General features: G+C 43.8%; 1 protein-coding gene across 1 annotated transcript; it reads right to left on the reverse strand.

Annotated features, from left to right (window-relative positions):
- Positions 1-5,195: 5,195 nt before the first annotated feature.
- CALB1 (calbindin 1) lies at positions 5,196-23,637 on the reverse strand. The gene is made up of 11 exons (XM_036263930.1): positions 23,461-23,637; positions 22,945-23,021; positions 19,499-19,573; positions 13,250-13,333; positions 13,098-13,154; positions 9,903-9,980; positions 7,245-7,300; positions 7,120-7,159; positions 6,946-6,999; positions 6,068-6,139; positions 5,196-5,756 (listed from the first exon to the last, which is right to left on the reverse strand). Exons 1-11 carry the CDS (start codon positions 23,537-23,539, stop codon positions 5,643-5,645), a joined length of 786 nt encoding a protein of 261 aa, XP_036119823.1. The 5' UTR covers positions 23,540-23,637; the 3' UTR covers positions 5,196-5,642.
- Between the last annotated feature and the right edge of the window lie 482 nt (positions 23,638-24,119).

Below are 24,119 nucleotides of genomic sequence, written 5' to 3' on the forward strand. Positions count from 1 at the left end.
GAGGAAGTAGCTCACTCTGTCTCCAGAGTTCAGAGAAGGTGGCATGGAGGAGGTTGCATTCCACCCCAGCTTCAAAAGAAAAATAGATGATCTTTGTAGAGAAGATGCACAAAGCTTATGAAGTGTTGTTTTGTGTATCATTTAATTGAAGTTCACATTTGGCCTAACTAATTGGTCATCCTGAGAAATAAGTCATTCTGAGAATCAAGTAAGAAAGCCACATTCTCAAGTCTATGTAGCTATAATTTTGAGCTTGTATTTTAAACAGATCTGTTTTGTTTTCACAGGAATCTCTACTTGCATGCTCAGCAGACTGACTGTCCCCACTGCCCAGCTTCCTAGGAGAGGGAACCAGCTTCCACCCTGCCTCCTCGGAATGGATCTGTCAAGAAGTGTAGTTCCTCTGTTTGAGTGTGTATGCTCTAAGCTCACAGAGAAACCCTCACTGCACTGGCTGTTAGGTGTGTACACAGATGGGTGTGTTGTAGGTTTGGGAGAAGTGGCCTTGACATCCCACTCAACCAGCTCTGGCCTTGCCTTTTAGTATGTCACCCTTTTTCCGCACACTCTCACAATGCAGGTGCCCAGTCTCCGCCCCTTTAACACTAACCCTAGCTTTCATTTGTCTACATCTTTCTTCTTAAATTATCAATACCTCTTGTGGTGTAGGAAAAATACAGTGCCAGTAGTTATATAAATGACCTTGTGTAAGTTTCATCGCTTCTATTTTCTTCATTATAAATTTAGGATTATAATATGTGCTTCATGGGCTGTGGTGAGGATTAAGTGAGGTACAAAAAGTAAAAACATTGTGAAAATTGTAAATCATACACATGAAAGGTGAGTTCTGTCTTTCTGAGACATGGTTATCATAGACAATGAGAATACAAAAGAATAAAAAGGATAAACTAACTTTCTAAAGAAGACCTCTGTTAATACTTTGGTATATTTGTTTTCAGCCTTTGATTTTTAACTTTTTATTTATATGAAAGTGATTTGTCTGTATAATGCACACAGGAAACTATTTCAGTGGTGCCCGCTCTATAGGTCTCCTCCCACAGTAACCATCTTCAGCTCTTTTAACACTCTTCTCTACCACTAATTCTACCAATATAACTATATCCTTATTTTTGGTTAAATTAATATTGTGTACACATTTTTGTAACTTTATATTGTTTTTCCCCAATGTTTTCATAACCTCCCTGCTTTTTTTTTTTTTTGAATAATTGAAATTGCATGATAAATCAGATCCCGTTTTTTCATAAATTTGACACTTTTCAAATTCATTGTTTATATATATCATTTTAATCATCACCTGAGGATATGTTTTTTATTGATTTTTAGAGAGAGGGAAAGGGGGAGAGAGAGAGAAACATCAGTGTGAGAGAAACATCTATCGGTTGTATGTGCCCTGACCAGGAATCAAACCTGCAACCTTTTGGTGTATGGGTTGATGCTCCAACCAGCTATGTCACCCAGCCAGGGCTTTCAGTGTTTATATTTATCATACTTGATTTAATTATTTATGTTTGGAATTAGGTTATTTTTATTTTTCAGTGTAATATATACACCTGTGAAGAACTCCTTGGGCCTAAAACATTTTTAAAATTTGGAATTGTTTCCTCATGGTGGATTCCTGGAAGTACTATTATTAATAAAAGGTTGTAAAGCTTTTAAAGACCCTTGATGTACATTTCCAAATTCTTAAGGTTTTTATGGGTTTAAAACACCCTGAACTGTGTGATAAGACCAATTTGAACAAATACCTACCAACATAGGGGTCTTCTCACTTTCAAGCTATTTACCAATTTTATGAATAAAAACATGTTTATTAATTACTGAATACCTTTCTACACTTGTGACTGCCCTGTTGCCTTTTTGGTTATTGGTGTTTTAATGCAGTAATGTAATTTTGATTTGTCTGAATTTGTATACAACTTTTAGCATTTGTTTCATTATTTATGTTATTACAAATGCTGAATGAGTGAGCAAAGCTTGCAAGCATAGAGAGGGGACAGAAAAGATCATGGGATAGCAATTAACTGAAATTTGTTCTTAAGAAGGAAATTTCTTCAGCAGTCTGAAAGAGAAACAAACATTATTGATACAGTCACTGTATTTTATGACATACTACTGTTGGGCTGTAACCATATCAATGTTCACCTTAAGAATCTTGACTTTGTCACTCCAGTTAGTACTTCATTTCTGCAGAATCCTGCTTCTGCACGGATGGAAGAGTTAATACAAAGAAAATTACAAGGAGAATTATTGGTAACAATATCACTTATTATGAAAACACCTCCAGAAAATGTTTCAGGTATGGAGTGTCAGGTATTTCATTATGGTTCTTGTAGAAAATTAAATCAGTGGGAATTTAAGTGAATTTGAATAATAGAATTTTAGAGCTGGAAGAGCCTATAAGACACTATTCTCAACCCCTTGGTTGTACAGTTGAGGTAACTGAGGGTACCACAGGTAAGACTTGCTAGAGATCAGACTTAGTCAAGCTCACGACTCCTGCCTATTGGAACCAGTTTCTTGGGATCATTTAAACCAACGAACAGTAACAGGGTCTTCATCAGATGCAGTTCTAGTGCGATCATCTTTCCGGGGGGAAAAAAACATTTTTTTCTTTTGTTCCTTGAATTTAAAAATAGGCTTTTATAGCTTCATTCTCGACCTTAGTCCCTTTCATTTTCCCCTAAAATCTTACATTTCTCAACCTCGAGGTAAATAATTGTTGGGTTAATGACAGAACATGTGGAATATATGGTTTCGGGGAAGACTCCCGCACACTGTCCCCTCTGCCCAGGTCACACACAGTGAATGGTTTAGCCTTTTAATTGACGTGGGACAGAAAAATGACACAAATCACGAATTATCACAAAATGAATGCACGTGAGCAGCCACTGTCCAGGAAGAAACGCCACCAGGAGTCGAAGCCTTGCTGTGTCCCCATCCAGACCCTTCTGCCCCTGAAACAGCAGTGTTGCTCCTGCTGCCAAGTCCCTCTGCTTTCGGAGCTGTCAGCGGAATCACTGCATTCTCTGCCTCCGCCTTCTGTCTGGGTAGCAGTTGGTTTTGCGTCCTCGCTGTTGCGAGTGAAGGACGATTATAGTGGGAGTGAAGGGTACAGTCGCCCTGTCCAATGAGCGACGACCCGGAGGGACACTGGTGTGAGGAGCGTTTTCAGATTCAGTTGATTCTGTCCCCTGACCCACGGTCTTCTCCGTCTGGCGCCCCCCCACCCCCCAGGCTGTGTCCCTCGTTCCCCAACCATGGTGTCTGCACCCAATCTTGGCCTGTTGTCACTGGTGCAGGGTCGGTTTCTCCAGGTCCCCGATAACTTCGGGGACCTCTACTGTTTGTGAACACTGGGACATTCTTTTACTGTGAAGCGCCTGCTCAGCTTTCTCACCCAGTTTTCTGTAGGGTCCTATTTCTGCAATTTTTCGCAGGAGTGACGCACATACGCTTTGCACACGCGCCTTCATCTGCTGCACGTGCTACAGGTCGCTGGAGGTCGCAGGGAGGAAGCGGCTGAGTGACCCAGAGCTGCACCAGCAATGGGCGCCCCAGGGGCTCGCGGCCCGGACATGTGAGTTCCGCCCATGTTTGCACAGCCGGAGCGGTTTCCAGGGGCACAGCCTCGGAGCGGAAGGTGTGAGACCCACGCACTGCGTGGCGGCGCATTGGGGCCTCTGCGCAGACGCAGACGGATCTGAGCGCGGACTCCGGGCGTGAGCGGCGCGGCTTCACCGCGTGTCGCTGTCGGCTGCCGGTGCAGGCTCAGTGAGCAGTGACAGTCATCTCGGCCAGTGCTGACCGCGACAGGGCCCTCTGGCACGGACACCCACCCGTGTCGCCTCTGCTGTGACGGTGACAGCGCCGCCTGGTGACAGCCCTGGGCCCTGGCGATGAGGTGGAGGAAGCTGTGTGCCCCTCCTGTTCCCGTGGAGAAGATCCTTCATGAAGAAACTTTTGGTTCAAGTCAGTTGGATAAAAAAAAAAAAAAAAACAACAAATAAAACTCCAAATATTTGGACTGTTGAGGTTTCTGTGTGTGACCCTCCCTGTTGGGGGCACTTGTCCCTTCCATGAGGCATCGGCAGCTCGTGGACACAGGTGTGCGTTTATGTTTCTGGGCACGTGCGTCCCCTACCTGCTGACCACAGCGGACGGGCACACCGACGTTTTCAACATAAATGCAAGAGATTTGCTTCACTGCCCTCCGTATTCATCGTCAGGGGCTCACTCACCAGCAGCGAAGCCCCGGTGCCCACGTGGTTCCATACATTTCGTTTCTGAGTGTCGTCTGTTCATTCTTGGGGGAAAAGAGACAAGTCACTTTTTTACTGTCATTTCTATGAGTTGAGAAAGTCGGCGCTGAATTCATGGATAGGGACAGTGAAGCTGGCTCAGGACCACGGACTCCAGGGACATGAGGACTTTCATAGCCCAAGAGTCACAATCACCACCACCATGCAGCCTGAGCAGGACCTCCCAGCGACAGGTGGACAGACTGTGCCGGGGGTCAGAGGATGTGTTAAATCTCCCTTTAGAAACAAGAGAAATGATTACATTAGCATTTCTCTTCACTTGTTATTTTTAAACTCATTTGAAACTACTTGCAGATAGAAATTCAATTATTTTGAATGCTCATCTCCACATGAAATAGAGAATTCACAGAATACAGTTATTGATGTAACACTCAACAATCAGGGTACTATGGATTTTACATTAGAATTCAGCGATGTAGTAAAACATAGAGTTGTTAGAATTAGAAAATACTTTCGGAGGCAGCAGAGATGCTGGGTGTGAATGAACAGTCTGCGTGGAAAGAAAATCCAGGAAGGACACAAACTAGACATCAAGATACTTGGCACATATAATTTAATCAGAGATGACACAGAATATGACATAGAAACAGCATTTTACTAGAATAATAATAATCTGCAACACATGGAAACAGTTTAGAAAATGGGCTGAGGCCCTATTCCCTGACAGTGGACTTGTTGGAAGTACACACACACAATCAGACACATCTATGCGTCCTTGCACTGTCTCGTCACCAGATCACCTTGAACCAGTACATGGGTGAGGATTCAAGCAGGAGACGTATTGCTGATGAACTAAAACTTGTCCTCATAGAGCCACAATTAACTATGGATGGGTATGTTTGTTGGTATTTTAGATGCAAAAGCACATTCTTCCTAATATTTGGAAATACAACTTAGAATGATTTTGTAGGACAGACCTATGATTGTCTGAAATAAGAACGCTTCAGTGAAAAACTTGCAGTAACCTATCAGAGACTAAAATTTTAGAGATTAATTTTGGTGGAATTTTTAGGGAAATATTGTCCAGCTCTATGTACTAAAGCAAGAGTATGACAGGTTATTTTTTAGTGGGTATATTGACTGGCCTAAGCATAGACAATCTCCTTTTCAGTCATGTGGTTACAAAAACTGTACATTACAAACAGTATAGAAACAAGCAGAAAAGATTGTGCCACACATCCTGGACAGTTACCTATATGCAGTTAAATTTACAGATATAAAAGGAAATACAGACTACTCCTTTATAGTGCACAGTTATCTTTAGTTACGGTGTATCGCTAGTAAGTGACTGTGGTCATAACTCTAGTTGTCCCCAGCAGAGAGAATGAGGGCAAGGTCCGTCCGGTACAGCTTTCCCCCATCCGACAAGGCCATGATACTCTTCTTGTAGTTGGAGATGTTGTTAATGTCCAGATCCTGCACAGAACACAGAGGGCAGGTGGCCCAGTTACATGTGGAAGTGAGGTAACCAAGGCCAAGTGAGAGAATGTGACATGGAAACTGCTCCTTACATCGATCCATTGAGAGGAGCTGCGTTACATTCTTATACAAATGTGGGTAATCACAGGGTTGTTTTAAAATCTATTGATCCCAGTTACCAAATCAGGTTAAGAATTTAAGTCTCCTTCTGCCTCTGTAAATGTTTAGATTTTCAAAAATAGTGTATGGTTTCTTCTGGATGGATCTGTAAAGTCTGCCTAAGAAGTGAGTGCATGGTAACGAATTACCTGTTTGTTCTTCTCGCACAGATCCTTCAGTAAAGCGTCAAGTTCATGTTCATCTATGTATCCATTGCCGTCCTGAGGGAGGAGAAACAGAGCAGGTACCGACACCATCACAGTGAGGGGCAATGCAAACAACAGATGCTCAGAACATCCCCTCCTGTATCCTGGGCAGAATTCTAACCCCTCTGTCTGACTCGCAACATTTCTGACTGCTCCAAAATTTCAGAATAGATCTGAATTGCTTCTCATTCAACACCTTACATTTGTAACTTTGAACTTTTCAACAGAACTTTTCAAAGTTCTTTGGAAAGAACTTCACATTTTACGCTTCACTTCATGTGCACATCACTTCCTATGGAGGTCAGTGGTCACCCATATGTTCATATGAGTGAGGACAGGAGGCCTCGGGAAGCCATGTGACCACCCTGGTGTCACACTGGTTTGGTCCAGGGATAGAGACTTTAGAGCAAATAAAGGAGGTGACCTGGCAAACAGCCTTTACACACAAGGATACACACACACATGCATGCGCACACATGCACACACAGGATGGTGCCTTTACTAGGTGGGGGACCCTCCTATATATTTTTATCCAGATTAATCTTTCTCCCACCTGCAGAGGAGTGTTGTTCCTCTTGTTTACAAGTGAGGAAACTGAGGCTCAGAGAAGTTTGGTATCTTAGTCAACGCTTTCCAGCAAGTAAGTCATTGCATGGGATCTGCATCAAGATTTGCCTAATTTGGGACACACCACAGAACGTTTCCTCGGGTGAGAATGAATCAGCTGGGTGCTTTTAATAAATAGGAGCCTTGAGTTTGAGGGGGTTCTCTCAGTCAGCATTGTCCAAATTCTAAAGAACTATAGATAAACAAACTGTTACCTGATCATATAACTCAAATGCTTTATTGAACTCTTTCGCACACATTTTGACTCCCTGGAGGAGAGAGAAGAGCAAAGGTTAAAATGCTGCTACTAGGTTTTACTGGGAGTGACTCTCCCACATCCTGACTGTTTAAGGAAAATATCATTTATGGTAGAGAAAAGGAAAAAATACCTGAAATTTAAGAAGAAAATTCTCCTGCACTGGTAGTAACCTTTTGAAAAAAAAAATTACATTAATAGATTAGATTTTTGACAAGGATCAGTTTATGATAATGTTTACGTAGTCCCTTTACTAACCTGGCCATCTCAGTTAACTCCAGCTTCCCATCATTATTTGAATCAAATAACTTCAGCTGAAAGACAGAAGGTCATTATTGTAGTTGTTGAAGAATGAATGGTTTATTGTATGAAGGACAAGAAAATTCAAAATGAAGCAGTTTGAGTTACCAGTTACTTATATAGACAAAGTTGTAGAAGGCGGCATTTATTAAATTTAGTGCAAGTTTCCAATTCTGTAACTTGTGTAATTGCCAACATTTCTCAGAACAGTTCAGAGGAGTCAAACAGTAGTAATGATCTTTGCTAGGCTTCCAGAAGATCGTCATTAATTTTTCTTGTAAATATGTGCATATACATGTATCAAGATATGAGAGAGATGCTCTCTGACAGTGTAGCACGTCCTGACTCTGCACACAATGGTGTGGAAATAAATGCTTGTTTTTCTCTTTCAGAGCCTAATAGGCTACACATAGAAGCAATACCCAGATACTGTGAATAAATCCTTGGAGAATAGAAATTTTGAGTAATTTAGAATTGTTTTAGTTACCCTTGGATGCTGGATACTCTGTAAAGCCCTCAACCTGCCCAAGGCACGTACATACACACCACCCATCACACACCCCCATGTAAACACCTGCATACCAGCACTGGGAGGCAGGTAGAAATACTGCTGTACAATATCAGATAGAAGGTTTATGTGTGAAATATATCAACTATGTATACTAAGTGTGTGGAAAAGTACATTGTTTTTGTTCACAAAGGAATGTGACCAGTGTCAGAATGGGGGCTTTCTGGGTGCAGAAGGAAGGGCGTGCTCTGGTGGGAGGCAGCGTTGCTCATGGTCGAATGCTGACACATTTCACTGACCATCAGTTCTAATGCTGTCATACTAATATCAGTACCAAGACCCTGGACACTAGATCACACAGCTTAGTACCCATAGGGAAATATTTCCCCACAAATATATTTAAATTTTAATTAGTTCTTGATTAATTTGCTTCCCAGATTTGAACTGGTTTATGACATTTAATCAGATATGCCTGTCCAACAGGGGAAAAGTCCCATCTGAGTGGTTTTAAAAGGCTGCTTCAGATCTCTACCTGGAAAAGAGTCTTTACTTTAAATAGATATCCCTTAAGATTGTCACAAAACAGAAAATTGATAAATGTAGGTTATTGTCCTTTTCCCAGAAGTAGTTACTCAACGCTTAGACATGCCCTGGGTGACACAGTTATCTACTGATGTTGTGATAAGTGCAATGTAATGAGGACACTTCCCTAGCATGACATTTTTTTGATTGTTTTGAAACTAGAAATGAGTCCCACTTTATAATAAATATCACTGTGTAGTGAATAAGGCAACAGTTAAGTTCTAGAATTGCCCCCCCCCCCCCCCCTCCACACACACACACACACACACAAAAGGCTGACAGGCTGAAAGCAGATCTCATTTATGTCAAATATAATCAAATCCTTTATAAGATGATTTCTCAGGGTAACTAAAAAGTCTACCTTTTTAATCATTCTAACATAACATAGTTTTATAATTTGTACTTATGCTTTATGGGTTATTTAAGTCCATGAGGTAAGGGTTCACAGCAACTTTCCAGGTAAAGCATGGACACAGACATGCTGATCTGAATAATAATACTCTGAATTTCAAAATATAAACAAAATAATGTTGCTAAGATACTGGTCTATGGCTGAACCAATTTGGGAAAAAATCTTCATATATCTAACACTGTAATGAGTCAAAATGAGCAAAGTTTACCCACTTAAAACTAATTAACTACATGGGCATGGGATGACTTTACCTGGGACTTCATAAATTTGTTTGATGTTCATTCCTAAAACATTAAGTGCCCATGTGCAAAGCAATTTTCTTGGCTCTACTTTGAACATTCATTCTACAATGGAGCTCACTTATACTCTTCACCATGACATCACAATAAAGGTATATTTGGGTTTCCTCATCCAAAGCACCAAGATAATATTCCAAAATAATAAACATCAAAAGGAAGAGGTGGAAATACCCATTTCTGTCTGTTGATGAGTAAGGTAGCTATAAGGCCTGTTTAAACTTAACAAAATACATGATTTTCTAAGTTATGATAAAACCTGATTCAGAACTTCTATAATGAATTTTTATGTAACTTACATATGTGTAAGTTATAGAAAACAGGGGTATAATTACACTGGCTTTTAAGAAAAACAAGTGAGCCCTGGCCAGTTTGGCTCAGCGGTTAGAGCGTCGGCCTGCGGTCCGGAGAGACCCGGGTTCAGTTCCCGCTAAGGGCACGTACTTCGGTTGCAGTTTGTCCCCGGCCCTGGTTGGTCGTGCGGGTGGCAGCCACTCGATGTGTCCCTTCATGTCGATGTTTCTCTCTCTCTCTCCTTCCTCTCTCTCCCTCCCACTCTATCTGTACAAAAAATGGAAAATATCCTCGGGTGAGGATAAAAAAAAAGAAAAACAAGTGATCTTTTGAGACAAAATGACCAACTTCGTAGAAGGGGCGGCTCATCTGGAGCCCGCAGCACCGAGCCACAAGGCGGCGGCATCCTCATGCACTAGCTTTTCAGTGGTGAGATGCCCACAGCATGGGTTATTCATCTCAGCCCCCGCAGCCTTGGCAGTGGGCAAGGCCCTTGGCTACAGTCTTCTCAGGATCAGTCTTACCATTAGGTCTGTATACTCAGCCAGCTTTGTGTCATCGACAGTCTTGTTCGCTTTCTCCAGCATGTCCTTCAGAAAGTTCTGTGAAAACAGAGAACACTCAGACACAGGAACATGCAGTGTGCTTCCACGCCACGTGCTGTGAAAGTAACGTCTGTGGAGTGCAAAGGAAGGATCTTCTCGAGGGTAGAGCTGTGTGAGGAGCTGAGGAAGAAGGCCGTGTGGTCTTCCTGGCATTCCAGCAGGGAGGCTGCCCCCAAGGCACAGTGCTGGCCTCCCTGCTGCTCCTCCTGCTCAGGGGTTTGTGAAAAGAGAATCTGATTGTGCACATGTAGGAACCTGAGCACGGACTTGTTAACAGCCAGCTCAGTGGACACGGTTCCAGATAACCATGCCCTCACCAATGCTCATGCCACTCTGCAAGAACACAAGGCCCCTCTCTGCACCTCATCCCTCTTGTGAGAGACTGTCAGTGAGCCCTAATTTCAGGTGCATCGGTTCCAGCCAGCAGGAGGCGCCTTTCCCCAGAGGGCGGGCTGTTAGCTTCAGGACACAGCCATTGCCCCTTGGTCAGGACTTTCCATTTCTTAAAAAATTACCTTTATTGTTGTGTGTATTACAGATGTCCCCTGTTTTTTCTCCCATTGACCCCCTTCACCTGTGGTCAGGACTTTCTAACACAGTTGGGCACAGCTGATGTCATCTCATCTCCGGAGAATATGTGATCATATTAACATAGAGATGACTATGGGGAGGATGAGAAGGCTGACATAATTTCACAGGTGGAAGTTAGGAGTGAGTGTAAATTTTTTTTTAACAGGGACATAAAAACTCTACAAAAGGTTGCCACAGATATGACAGTGTAACTCTGTGAGCAAATACCAGTCTTTTATTTTTGTCTAGTGCTGTTCATTCTCGACTTCTTATCTTCTTAGAAAATGATTTTGCTGTTGTGGAAAATGGGCAGATCTGTGCATGGACACCGTGGGAGGAGGAGTGGGTGTCTGTGGTTCTCAGAGGTTTGTGTCCCTCTCAGATGTACTGCTCTGTGGAGCCGATGGAACTTCATTCTTTCCACAGAAGGAGACTTGGGGAGGGTTGAGAGATTTATTGTCACTTCCAACATTCCAAAGTTAAGCATAGAAAATTCAAAGTTATCTGTTAGGGTGAATTTTATTTTTGAGTCTTAGGAGGCTTTTGTCAGAGATTAATTGGGTTAAAAATCCTCACCAGAGACAAAAATGGTGGTCACAAAAATAGCCTGGGAGAAACCTCGGGACTGAGGTTCAAAGTCGTGTCTGAGAGCAAGAGATGTTTTACTCTATTATAGATCTTAAAATTAGCTTTCTTGAAAGATCCATTAAAAAAGAATGCCAACTTACCCTCAACACTCCCCAGAGAGGAGGACTCCTATTTAGAATCTCTTTCTGAGAAGAATTTAGAACAGAGAAGGAGACCTTTTGAGTATTTTGAGGTCAGTGTTGGAAGTGAGCTAAGTTTCTCACCATGAACTTGTAATCTTCAAAAGCATTTGTTTGGCTCAATGGGATAAAAACAATAGCTTAGCTGTTACCTTGCAGGCTGTACGTTGCTGAACTGCAAGTTTGTCGAACACCTTGTCTGTGGTGATTTCACATTACAAATATTTAGCCCTGGCTGGTTTGGCTCACCAGATAGAGTGTTGGCGTGCGGACTGAAGGGTCACAGGTTTGATTCCTGGTCGGGGACACATGCCTGGGTTGCAGGTTCTATCCCTGGCCCCGGTGGAGGTCATGTAGGAGGCAACCAAAGGATGTCTCTCTCTCTCACACCGATGTTTCTCTCTCTCTCCCTCCCTTCCACTCTAAAAACAAACAAACAAACAAAAATTAACATTTCCAAGAGGCAGTGGTTGGATATGTCTTAGCCGTTCTGCGGTCATCCAAGTCCCATCTCTGAAACTGTGTGACTCGCAGCATGTCCAACAGGACCAGACCACATTCGTGCTCGCATTTCCCTGCGGCTGCAGGGAGGCAGCGCTCAGGACGGAGCCTGGCAGCCCGCGGCAGTGGGGATGCTGGGACGTCACTGCAGATTCTGCCTGGCTCCACGTCTGGTTCCATCCCCAGGCAGCATGTCATCTTGACAATTATCCAGTATGTCTGAACTTCAGTTCCCTGTCTGAAGAATGGGCACAGTAACACTGCCTGGCAAACTTTCTGTGAGGAGTAATGTTAAAGTACAGTTCAGTCACCTTGCTACACAGTAGATGCTCAGTAAATATAAATGTGCTTTCCTTTCAGTCACCATATTCTGAAGGTCATGGAAACAGGGTCTCCTGGACTGAGAAGTCTTGGGGTCGATATAAGGAGATGAAAGAAAAATGCTTCCACATTTCTGAAAGGCTAGTAAATTACTGAGCTCATGAATGATGGAATTTATTGTGCCTTGAATTTCAAAAACTATTTCATGTGCAACATCTCACTTGAGCTTCACAATAGATCCAAGAGGAAGGTATTGTTAACCCATTGTACAGACGTAAAAATCAGAATGATACAAAGATTTGTCCAGAGGATGACGGTTACAGATCCCCTGGCCTCTCCGTTATATCCCCCTCCCCGCTCACTGGCTCCTCTGTAGTCTGCGATGTGAATGGATGTGTTCATTTTCAAAGTTGCACTTTTGAGCAATCTGATCAATTATATATGTCATACATATACTTTGTTCTCGAGAGGAGGCCAGGAGCAGGGGCTGTGCAGGCCCTGAGGCTGGCGAGCCTGGGTCTGCACGCTGGCCTCCGGTCTGATTCTGCCGGGCATCAGGACCTCACTCCACTGCTCACCTCTTCCTCACACGGTAAAACTGATCCCACAGTGCCTCGGAACGTTTTTTCTTTCTCTTTAAAGAAAAATCTATTTAGATAGGTGCTTAATTTATAAAAGAAACTATTGAATTTCAATGAAGAGGAGTGGTACGTTCACCTAGTATTTATCTCTGTGTTGTAGAACAATGTGTGCAGCACAGAAAATGCTCCTTTTTTGCCTTACTGCACAGAATTTCAAGAAGTGCTTCAAGTTTCTTTTTGATGTGGTTCTTCATTAACGATGTGAAAATGTGCCAGGTTTTTTTTTGTTTTGTTTTTTTGCGGGAGGTTTTTAAGAAGGTGCCAAGTTCATAGCTGCAGGAAGGGAAACGGCTGACAGGTGTGTCCTCGCTTACCTTCAGCTCCTCGGTTTCGATGAAGCCGCTGTGGTCGGTGTCGTACTTTCTCCACGTCTGTAAGTAACCGTGGACAAGGAAACAGCGTGTTACCACAGCCCGCACTCCCCACTCTAGGCCGCGCGGGGACCGGCCCAGCGGCCGGCGCTCACCTTCATGAACTCCTCGCAGGACTTCAGCTGCTGGCATCGGAACAGGAGTAGGAAGTTCTCTTCCGTGGGCAACACGTGAGCCAGCTGCAAGTGAGTGAGAAAGCGTCAGGAGTGGGCAGCAAGTCTGTGGCATTTGCTGCTGCTCAGTTTCTCTTGAGCATGCTCACTGGGGCCAGTTTCCTTGCCTGGAAAACCAGGACAGGAGAGAGTCCCCCCTTCCTCCTGATGCGTTGTTTCTGGAGAGCCACCGTTCTCCCAGCCGGGCTGCCCCTGCAGGGCTGTTCTCCGGCCAGGGCAGTGGTGGCCACGCCACCTGCCGGACATCACCAGCTCGGCCAGTGGCTCGCCTGCCGTTTTGCATCACCAGTTCCTCGGGCTCTCAGAATGGGACCTGGGGGCCACGCAGAAGTGTGAATGTGGGGGGGAGGACGCCAGAAAGAAGCTCATCCCCAAACCTGGGGAGGAAGATGAGCCCAAGACAGTTCTAAGGCTCTGGAAAGAGGTGGAGAAGACAACTCACGATCAGCAGTGGACACTGAGGAGGGACAGGGACGTCCACTGCCTGCACGTGGCGCATGGGTTTGTGTATAACCTCCCTTTCCTGGCCCTGTGGCACTTCCCGTAGGTGTCATTTCATAACTTCAGTGCTCTTTTTTTTTAAAAGGGGCTCCAACTCCCTTCTAAGACGAATATAATCCATCTCTTGTGTGTGGGGAGGGAAGGAGCTGGATTGATGGCCTCACGGCAGCCCAGGTCCTATTCCTGGCTCAGCTGCTAATTAGCTGTGGTCCCAGCAACTCCCTGGGCCATTTAGGGCCTTGCCTCTAAACGAAGGAGTTGAAATAGAATCCAGTGTCCCCGACACGCGGTGGGTGCGAGAGGACTGTGGGAGCCTGCCGCAGCGTGGCTCTGCCGCGGCCAGGGCGCCCTCACCTCGTCTGTCGTTCCAGGTGCTGAGGAACCTGGGGTCTGGGTCAACCTGAAGGTCAGTATACCATCCAAAGCTCTACCAAACTATTGAAAAGACTGTCACACTTAAAAAAAAAAGTCATCCTTTTAGGTCCACTAAAAAAATTAAATATGAAATGTATCATCTGCCTCATATGCAAGTAATTTCAACTTCTTAATGCCTGTATAAAATGTCCTTTAACTTACCTTGTTTTTAGATTTTTGAAATAATATCTCTAATTGGAACCATCCCCTTTATAGGCACAATGTTGGGGATGGACGGGGTCAAACGTCTCTATGGATGTTTAGTGTGGCTCAGTCAGAAAACGTGTTTGTTTATTCTGAACAAAGGCCACCAGCTGGTTGAGCATTGACATAAGCATTCACGAAGGAAACGGGGAGCAGCCAAAGCCACCCCTTCCTGGATTTGTTGGTACAGGACTGGTCAGATACGCTTTGCAAAATTTGGGTGGATGTCCCCATAGACTGTCCACTCAGGAGGCAGACATTATCCCTGGTCTCTGTCCCCGGACGCTCAGCACCTTAGGTGCCTGGCACAGATGCTGTGGACTGGTTGATAATTTTACTTCATGAAAATACCCATTTAACGTGATTAGTAATGAGTAATGTGTTTTACTATCTTCATTGTAGTTTTCTCTATTGCTTGGATTTTCATAATTACTGTGTGTTGTTTTGCACACAAAAAATAAAAATTTTTCTTAAATTCTACTTATCCAAATCCACCAAATATGTGAAAAAAGAAACAGCTAGTAAGCAATGACCAGGGGTAAAATTAAAATTCATATAACTCACATGAAGTTCAGAAATTTCCAGAATGTCAAACACAAAGATGGCAAAATCGCTCATTTTAGTGTGTATGTACATTTCTTTTCCCATGCTTTTCATCCTACTTGTGTTGATTATTTTTAAAAAACATTATATCTATGTGTGATGTACTCCATCTTTTAATTTCACTGATTTGTTCAGGATAAACTGAATGCAGCACCACCGTTGTGTACGTTAGAATTGGAAACGTGAACACAGTGGTGAGAGGGAAGCGGTGACTGTGTGGACAGCGGGGGCCGCAGTGACCAGGTGTGCCCCCCAGCGTGGTGGGCCTGGGTCTCAGGCCGTCTGCCCGGAGCAGGGGCTCTCACTGCAGGTGTAGGAGGGGCTGCCTTCATCGCAGATTCGCTGTCTCTGTTGACCAGAGGAGTGTCCTTTGCCTGTCCCAAGATGACTGGTGACTGCTTAGTCCCTGGACTCCCAAACACTTTCATGGGCTGGAGAAGAGGGGGACGACGTGGAGGGAATAGTGGAAGGCAGGTCGCTGTGGCCACCCAGAGACTCCCTCCTCTGTGAGGATGGGCGCCCTGTCCTGAGCATGGGCAAACACACAACTCTGCCCACTTGCCCGGCTGCCCCAGCAGTGTGTCCACACCTGGGGACGTGGCCTGGCCTCGCTCAGTTTCCTTGCCCAGCACCGGCAAACCTTTCTGTCAACATTTCATGACCCAGTGAGTGGAGGCTAGCGTAAGTGGACATCACTGAGCTGTGGGTGGGGCAGCGGGGACACTGTGACATGCCATCTGGAGCTGCTCTCGGGCTAAAAGTGCAAGGCTTCAGCTGTCAGGTCTCTGGGAGGTGACCTGGGCTGAAGAGAGCTGTGTCCCCAAGGACATAGGGGCATACGAAGTCCCAGCCCTCTCCCATAAAACGTGGGCCATCTTTGAGGGGTCCTCCCAGCCTGAGTGCACAGTGGAGTCCACTGAAGCCCCTATGGGGCTGTCACCACCCAGCGTCTCCTCTGTCCAGTCCCACTCTGTCCACTCCCCTTTGGCAGGGACTCTCACAGGACACTTCTAATGACCCTCATTGCTCATCTTCAGGCCAGGCCTGCTTCCCAGGGAGCTGACCCCATGGTGGGTCTTCCTGTCCCTTTTCTGTTGCTGGCACATCCCAGAGCCTTTGCTTGATGTTTGGAGTCGACTGAAATCCCTGCTGTGATACTGGGCTATGTCGAGCACATGCTTGGTGCTGGGGACTCAGTCCTCCAGGAAGAATCTTACAGGAATGCAGACAAGTTCAAAGCAGGAGGTGGATAGAGGGAGAGAGCTCAGTACCAGGAGAAGGACGACTTCATCAGACAGAGACTGAGTGAGACACAGCAAAGCCCTGACGTTACGACAGTCCTGCTGCACGTTGACCTCCCTTCACACTTGTTAGCAGAGCACCCACTTTTCACTTGGGAACCGGAGGAATGTCCTTCCCAGCCAATGAAGAGCGGGTCCAGGACGTGTGGAAGGCAAGCCACCTCCTATACCTTTAGGTCTAGTTGAATTTAACAGTTTGAATTTGACAAGTTACATAAGAAGTGGGGAAAAGGCTTGGCATTCAGAAGAGTGTAGTAGACTCTCCACTGAATCATTTTCATTTTAAATGATAGCAAATACATTTATTGAGTTTTGCAGTGTGCTAGGGTATATCTATTTGCTTGGCATGTATTGTCACATGTGATGTCACCACTCACACGTCACCCCTGTTCACAGCCAAGGTGGCAGAGGCTCAGAGAACAGGTGGGCTGCTTTCACAGAGCTTCTGGTTTGAGCCAGATTTGAAGTGAGACAGCCTGACTTTCTGGATTTTGAGACCCTCGTCTCTTACCCTCAATTGAAACCCCCAATCAAAAAGTTTTCTTAATAAACCATTTTTAAAAATCTATCCAGAGTGCAGTTTTAAATTAGATTTCATCATCCGTCATTTCTCCACATTCCCTGGTGAAGATTTAGTGTGCCAGAAAAATTGCCTTCACTGTGCTTGAACTCACAGGCTCACATCCCACTGTGGACGGAGGTAACAGCTACAGAAATGCCTGCTTCCCTGGGAGGACTGTTACAGTTCTGAGATTAAAATAGCTTCTAGCTCTATCTCTTCAGTGGATGCAGTGACCTGGACAAATAGACACAAAGAGAATGGAGAGGCGGGTGGGTCCCGCTCATGCCCAGGGGTCGGGGCAAGCTTGCGGATTCCAGATCCCGCCAAGGGAAGTGCCTAGGCTTTCTGTCAGCACCAGAGAATTTCCATTCATCTGCTCAGTCATTTATTTTCCTCTTTAATTATTCTAATCGGCCTTCTCTGCCATAGAGTCATTAGTCTCAGTCAATTCAAGCGTTTTTGCTGTCACTGTATTTGTTAAATTATCTCAGAATTTCAGTTCTCCTAATATACAATCTCTTTATTATGGAACTGGGCTTGTGTGAATTTCAAAATTATTCAACATATGAAATTGAAAACTTCAGAAAAAGCACTCTTTCTACGTGGGTTCAGGGCCAAAGCCACAGTATTGGAGCGAGTGGGCCCCATTCGTCAGCACAGAACTTTGGACATGAACCACTCTCTCTCCTGATCTTTCCCACATCAGTGCGGCCAGTTCCCTTCGGGAGAGCAGACTGCCGCCCGAATGTCGTTCGGTTCACTTGGATTAGATCTTGAGTCCCCATTAAGTGGGCAGAACATTTCGGCAAACCCAGCCGTTCCCTCTGTGGCCCCCAGAGTAGAGCTGCATGAAGCGAGTGGGCGGGTCAGTACTAATTCCGGACGGCCTGGGGTTTTCCTTTCCTTCACAGCTGGATGGCAATCTGTCCGTGTGCCAGGCTGTATGTCAGATGTGTTAGGAAGGGACACCCTGTGTCAGGCTGGAAAGCAGCAGGGATGGACTTCATGGAAGCCCCCTTCCTCGTGACCCCCGAGGGCACCCTGTAGTGAGTGCGCCCCGCTCCTCGCCCCTGGTTTCCACCTGTGCCCAGAGCTCTCTGTCTCTTTTCCAGTGATCTTCAGAGCCTGTCCTTTCTCTCTGCACCCCGACTTCGCCGCCCTGGACAGAACTGGCATCACAGAACCACTGCAGCCATCTCTGCCCCACCTTTCATCCCCAGTGCCCCTGTCCTCTCTCCTGGGCCCTGGTTCTCCCTGTCCACCTGTCACCCCGCCCCCGTCCTGTGCCCTGGCTGATGAACTCAGAGCCAGATCTGGGTTTCCCCACTCCCCGCCCGTGAGAACTTGGAGACATCCATGATTCAACCTTTCTGGCTTCAGTCTTCTCATCATTAAAATAAGGAATCTTGGCTGGTTTTTCCCAAGGGTCCCGTCCCTGTGGTAGGATGACTAGGCCTCCTGATCCACCCACAGGTCTCACTTCTCTCCCTTTGACTTTTCTGCCTCAGCGGACCTGAGAGTTATCATCGTACAGGCCACGAGTCCACATCTGGGCCAGCTGGCCTCTTTCTCAACCTGTACGTCCCATTACTGTAAATCCTCTCTTTATATAGCAATGAGTTACACATAGGCTGAGAGGAAGTGCATACTCCAGGGAAATACTTTAATTACAAAGATAATAATAGTATGTCCTCCCTTAACACTATTTGTAAGATGTAGCTATTTAAAAGTAAGTGTAGTTCACATTGACACAACTGTCCTATGAGATCAATTATTTTAAAACCACGTTAGTTCTCTGAATCAAAAGTAAATTATGACTAAATATTGTTAGCATTTGAAATATATCACCATCTAGTACACTAACAACATTCTATAAAGAACGATGTAGCATATTTTAAAACAGGAGCTTATTAATTTTGCTGAAAGCTGTCCACTCAATTTTTCTAGTAGAAATAGTCTGAGATTTTAAGGAATCGCAGAGACACCAGCATTTGGGAGACTGGAAATCAAGGAACGTGGAAGCACTGATTGGAAACCATGGTTTTGCCTTTTTGATTCATAGACAAAAGCCGTCATCAAAAGAGAAGATTTGAGACCCAAGTTTTGATCTAACAGATCTTAACCCGCCCACTGCCAAACTGAAATAGAACCTCAGAAGCCGGACGCAGCTTTTTGCCATGATGTTGTCACAGGGACTGCAAACATTTCATTTTCTATTCAGCAGAAAGGTCTGCACTGTTGAATGATGAGAGATACCCGTGAACCGAGCCCACGGCAGGTGCCGTGTTGAGTGAGGCAGGCGAGGGCATGGGATGGGTGTGCACCTGACTTGGCCTGTGCTGGCATATTCCTTCCTTGTCCCAGTCTCTGTTCTCATCTTAAACTCAGGCTGAAGACTCAGCAAACTCTCAGATTCCTTTCATTTCTCAACAATTTTTGATTTCATATTTCTGAACAGAAGATAACCTGTTACTTAGGCAAAATAAGGCTCTCCGAATGGATCTTGCCATGTCATGTTTAAGTCAGACACAGCTACCAAATGAGGCCCATTTATTAAAACTGTGTCTGAAAATGCATGCTTCTTACCTCGACAATTCCTATTTTTCCATCATCTTTCTGCCCGTACTGATCCACAAAAGTTTTCATCTCAGGTGACAACTCCTAAAATTGTATAAAAGCAAGTAAAACATTTGTAAAAATAAAACCCAAACCCAGTTATGCTTGTGATAGTGTTAGTAATTCATACTGATGAACTATTCTCATGAAAATTAAAGACATAACTCATACATAGTATTTGCTGGTTTCCAATGAAGGACTTACTATTATCATGATCATTTCTGAATCAATCACTATGATTTATCTTCTATTATTAGTTTGAGAATATGCTACCCTTTAAAATGTTGTCAGAACTACTCAGTTTATAGCCTATAGTGAATTTAAATATAATGATCACTGTTAATGTACTTTTAAACATTGCTTCAGAAGAGATTGTTTCGTTTTGCTGCACTAATTGTTCTATGATATTGTCCTTATTCTAACACATTTCATCCGTGGAAGATAATACTATATGTTTTCAGTTTGGACACACAAAACAGTTGAGCATTGAGGAGCGACTCATTTTGTAAGCAAAAAAAAAAAATGTTTCCAGCACGGAAGTGGCATCCATTGATTAAATCAGTAAGAAATTAAACATATGAAAGATACGTGTCAGATAAAAAATGACTTATACTTTCACTAGAGACAGACAACATTGATGATCTTATTTTGGGCCACAGATCATGCGTGCAGTGTCCCAGTGTCTCCTTTGTTCTGAGAGGGTTTTCTCCCTCCCACGAACTTCAGCTCAATAAGACATGTGAGTAAGAGAGTGAATGCTTTAATCACCTGGCTTCCCCCCACTCTGTCCTGTTGCTCGTGCAGTATCTTCCATCGACAGGTTAGAGATCTATGAACTGTGAGTGGTTAGTATTTAGGAGGTTGAATGTAGGCCCGTGATCTCCAACACAGCCCGTTTAGAACAGTCCTGTTGAATTTACTGAAGCCTGTTTAAAATAGGTCAGCCTTTACTAATGTCCTGTTCTGTGTCCTTGCAAAGCAAATTAAGGTCTCAGTTTTTGTCATAACTAAAAAGATGGTAATATATACCAGCTGTTTGGCTCTAGAGATAGACCGGTTAGTACAATTTAAGGGCTATATTGAGGCTGAATATCATTACTACAAGTTTTACAAAATCCTTAATGAACCAAAGTAAATACTGGGAGTAGTTAAATACTGTTAAGTAGCAAATAATTATAATTATATTATAATTAGTATAAGCAATTTAATTATAATATAGTCTTTTAAAAACTCCTCTAGTATGGATTAATTTTAACTTGCATTTATTAAATTTTACTATAGCAACAATTGTAAGAAAGTCAAAATGGCAATAGTGAGACTATGCATTCTAATGTAAACTAAAGTTCTTAAAGTATACAAAAAATGAGGTGCTCATTCTTAAATCTTAAAATCATCTTAGGAAAAATAGTCAATAATCAAGGTACCAAGCAACTTGGTGTAATCCTGTACTCTGAGCAGATTTTGTGTTGTTAGATTATAACCTAATAATTAGTATCCATTACTCCAGAATTGAAGTCTAGGAAGTAGAAAAAAATAATTAAGCTCTAAAATATCTAAACCGCTAACATAAAGTCATTATTTACAAAAAATACAAATATTAAAATGGGAAGAGGAAAAGAAAAACCTGAAAAAAATGTGTAATTTTTTAAATATTTTAATTTCTAAGATGAAAATAAATATCAATATTAAAATTACTTCTAGAAAAATTAAAATATAATCATTTATTTGCTGAAAGCATCTTACAAGGTTTCAATTTGGAATTTTTAACAAGTAATATTTTTCCAACCAAATATTTTAAATATATATTTTTAAATAACAGACTTGTTTTGCTTTATTAGTCAGAGCTATAATGATAGTATCGCATGAATTTATTTCATGGTAATGTGTAAGGTGGGGGAGGGTGTGGAGAGAAAGAATTTATAAAACATTTTCTGTTTGATTTGATCCCATTCAATTATACTTTCAGATTCATATAATATTAGATCTGGGGGAAACAGTCCCCAGAGCCTTGTCTGGTTTTAAATCAGTCCAGTCAGTGATTTTAGCAACTGATAGTTCTGTAATGTATTACATTTTGGAGTCCTCTGGGATTTTTTTGAATATGTTGAACAGAGATGTGTATCACACATAGAACAAAACGTAACTGTATTAGTAAGTTATATATATATATAATTATATATAACTCAGTGCTAGAGATGGTGATCTGCTAAGGGTCACACACACCTATATTTTCCTCCAAATATGTGTGTGTATGTAGGTTTACAGTTGCGAGTACACAAAACAGATTATATACTTTTATTATTATTTATTAATTATTGTATTATTTTCCATAGGAACAACTATAACCTACTTTTGCCCCACCCTGTGTATATAATCTGTAATGTGAAATTTCTTTCTAGCGGTAGTCAAAAAAGTTAAAGATTAACATCTAACTAGCCAAAATCTATCACTGCTTCTGAAATGCAGTCTTACATAAATCCCAATAGATTAGTAAAATTCTTAACCTATTTTCCTTTATACAATCATCTCATCTATGATTGAAAGCTGGGCATATCTTATTTTTATACTGACAACATATTTTCTTAACAGGTTAATTTATAACTAAAGGAAGTCATTCAGAATTAGTAAGGATTGTCATTTGTTTAACTAATGGCTTAAATTACAATTATAGCTTATTTTCAAAATGCCATTAATTGCTTACCATCAGAGTATCACTTTTTAAAACATATTGAATTGTTAAATTGGTTTACTTTTTACATTTCTAACTTTTATAGTTCTCCCTTTGGACAGAAATTAACACTTTTCAGGCTAAGTTCTTGTATCATGTTGCAAGTGTCCAACTTGCCTCCAGTGAGGAAGGAAGGTCAAGACGGCATTTTCCCATCTTCCAACCACATTAACATGGCAACCACAGTACACTGGCAACAGAGATCTGTAATCTGCAGATCTGCTTCCTGACCACCAAGGGGCAGAGATGCATTTCTACCCCGACTCCTCAGGCAGCTAGAAGTTAAAAATTACCTAACCGAACTCAGTCCCGGAGGTGCTGACCCGCTAGGTCTCTGCACACATACTTTCTTCTTATGCACCATTAAAGCAGTGCAGGTATAGAAGCTGAACTCAGATGCTTTGATTTCAGGTAGCAGGGTTTTTTCCTTTAGGGACTCTCTCTCTCTCTCTCTCTCTCTCTCTCTCTCTCTCTCTCTCTCTCGTTTATCTTTATGTCTTTCTTCCTCTGTCTCTCTTTGTCTCCCTGTCTGTGTGTCTCTCCTCTTTACCCTACACAATTTGCAAAGGCCCTCTTCCTCCCCTTCCTCAGTCAATAGATGTTTACACACCCTGAAAACCACTGGCCCCACTGGCTCTTTATGAGAACATAGAATATCTATATTTTTCTCCTTTGCATTTGAACCTACCAGCCCGGCCTTCTTTCGCGCCTGCTGGAGCTCCTGGATCAGGTTCTGCAGCTCCTTCCCCTCCAGGTACCCACTTCCTGCAAAGACAGAGGCCCCAGGTGTCAGACATCCTAGCCCCTTCCCCGCTCAGTGTCCAGGACAGGTGTCTTTCTGGCCACCCCAGAGGGCTCTCTCCTGCCCGGACCTGGATTACCCAGAGGTGGGGAAGCTGAGCATGGCCACAGGACCTTTGGGGAGCAGTGTGCCCCCCGCCCCGCCAATCCCTGCCCCCAACTTTCCTGGAGAGAAAGAAGTTTATGTTTCGAGGTAACATCGAAGCAATATATAAACTTCCAAGTTCACAGTCACGCCATACTGGAGGTAAGATTGGGGAGCGGGCGCCGGAGGAGGCTAAAGAAGTAAAGAAAAGAAACGGGGGTGGGGCGGGGGGGAGGGGAATGGGATCGGAGGCTAGGGGAAGAGAGGAGGGGACGGGCCGGGTTGGGGGGTTAGACAGATAAAAGAGGAGATAGTCACCGTCAGCGTCGAAGTGAAGCCAGATTTCGAAAAACTGTGAGGCTGAGATGAGGGGCGACTGCAGGTGGGACTCTGCCATCGTGCAGCGGAGTGTGTGTCAGGGTGCGTGTGCCAGTGCGAGGTAGAGCCGCGGGCCGAGCGCTGTCCACGGTGCTGTTCAGCCCAGCGCAGCGCTGCTCAGCTTGGCCCCTCGTGTCCCCACCGCGGGCTCCAGCCTTTATCCCCCGCCCATCGCCCCGCCCCGCCCATCGCCCCGTCCCCCACCACAATGCCCGCCCCGCCCGTCACCCCACAGCCCCGCCCATTGCCGGTCCATCGCCCCTACTGGGAAGCAGCAGGCGGGGGTCCTGGCTCAGACACTCATGCCCCCACACTCTCCTCGTCAGAAAGCATCTCATTCCTGAGTATTACAGTAAAGTAACGTTCGTGGACAGGTTTTGATTTTCAGGCGGAGGAGGAAAAGCTGATGAAGTGTGGAACCACATAAATGATGTTCATCGTGAGCGTGTGTGTCTCCAAGATATTTAAGCGTTTATTTGAACAAAGTCAGGTGAAAGCTTGGCAAGTATTAGATTGTTCTGATTAATGAGCACAATGAAGTTGTTGATATCAGTAACCACTCTATTTTGTGTTTGTGAGGCCATCATGCAAATATTTAG

The sequence above is a fragment of the Molossus molossus genome, unplaced genomic scaffold (assembly GCF_014108415.1).
Source record: "Molossus molossus isolate mMolMol1 unplaced genomic scaffold, mMolMol1.p scaffold_m16_p_16, whole genome shotgun sequence".
Taxonomy (NCBI): domain Eukaryota; kingdom Metazoa; phylum Chordata; class Mammalia; order Chiroptera; family Molossidae; genus Molossus; species Molossus molossus.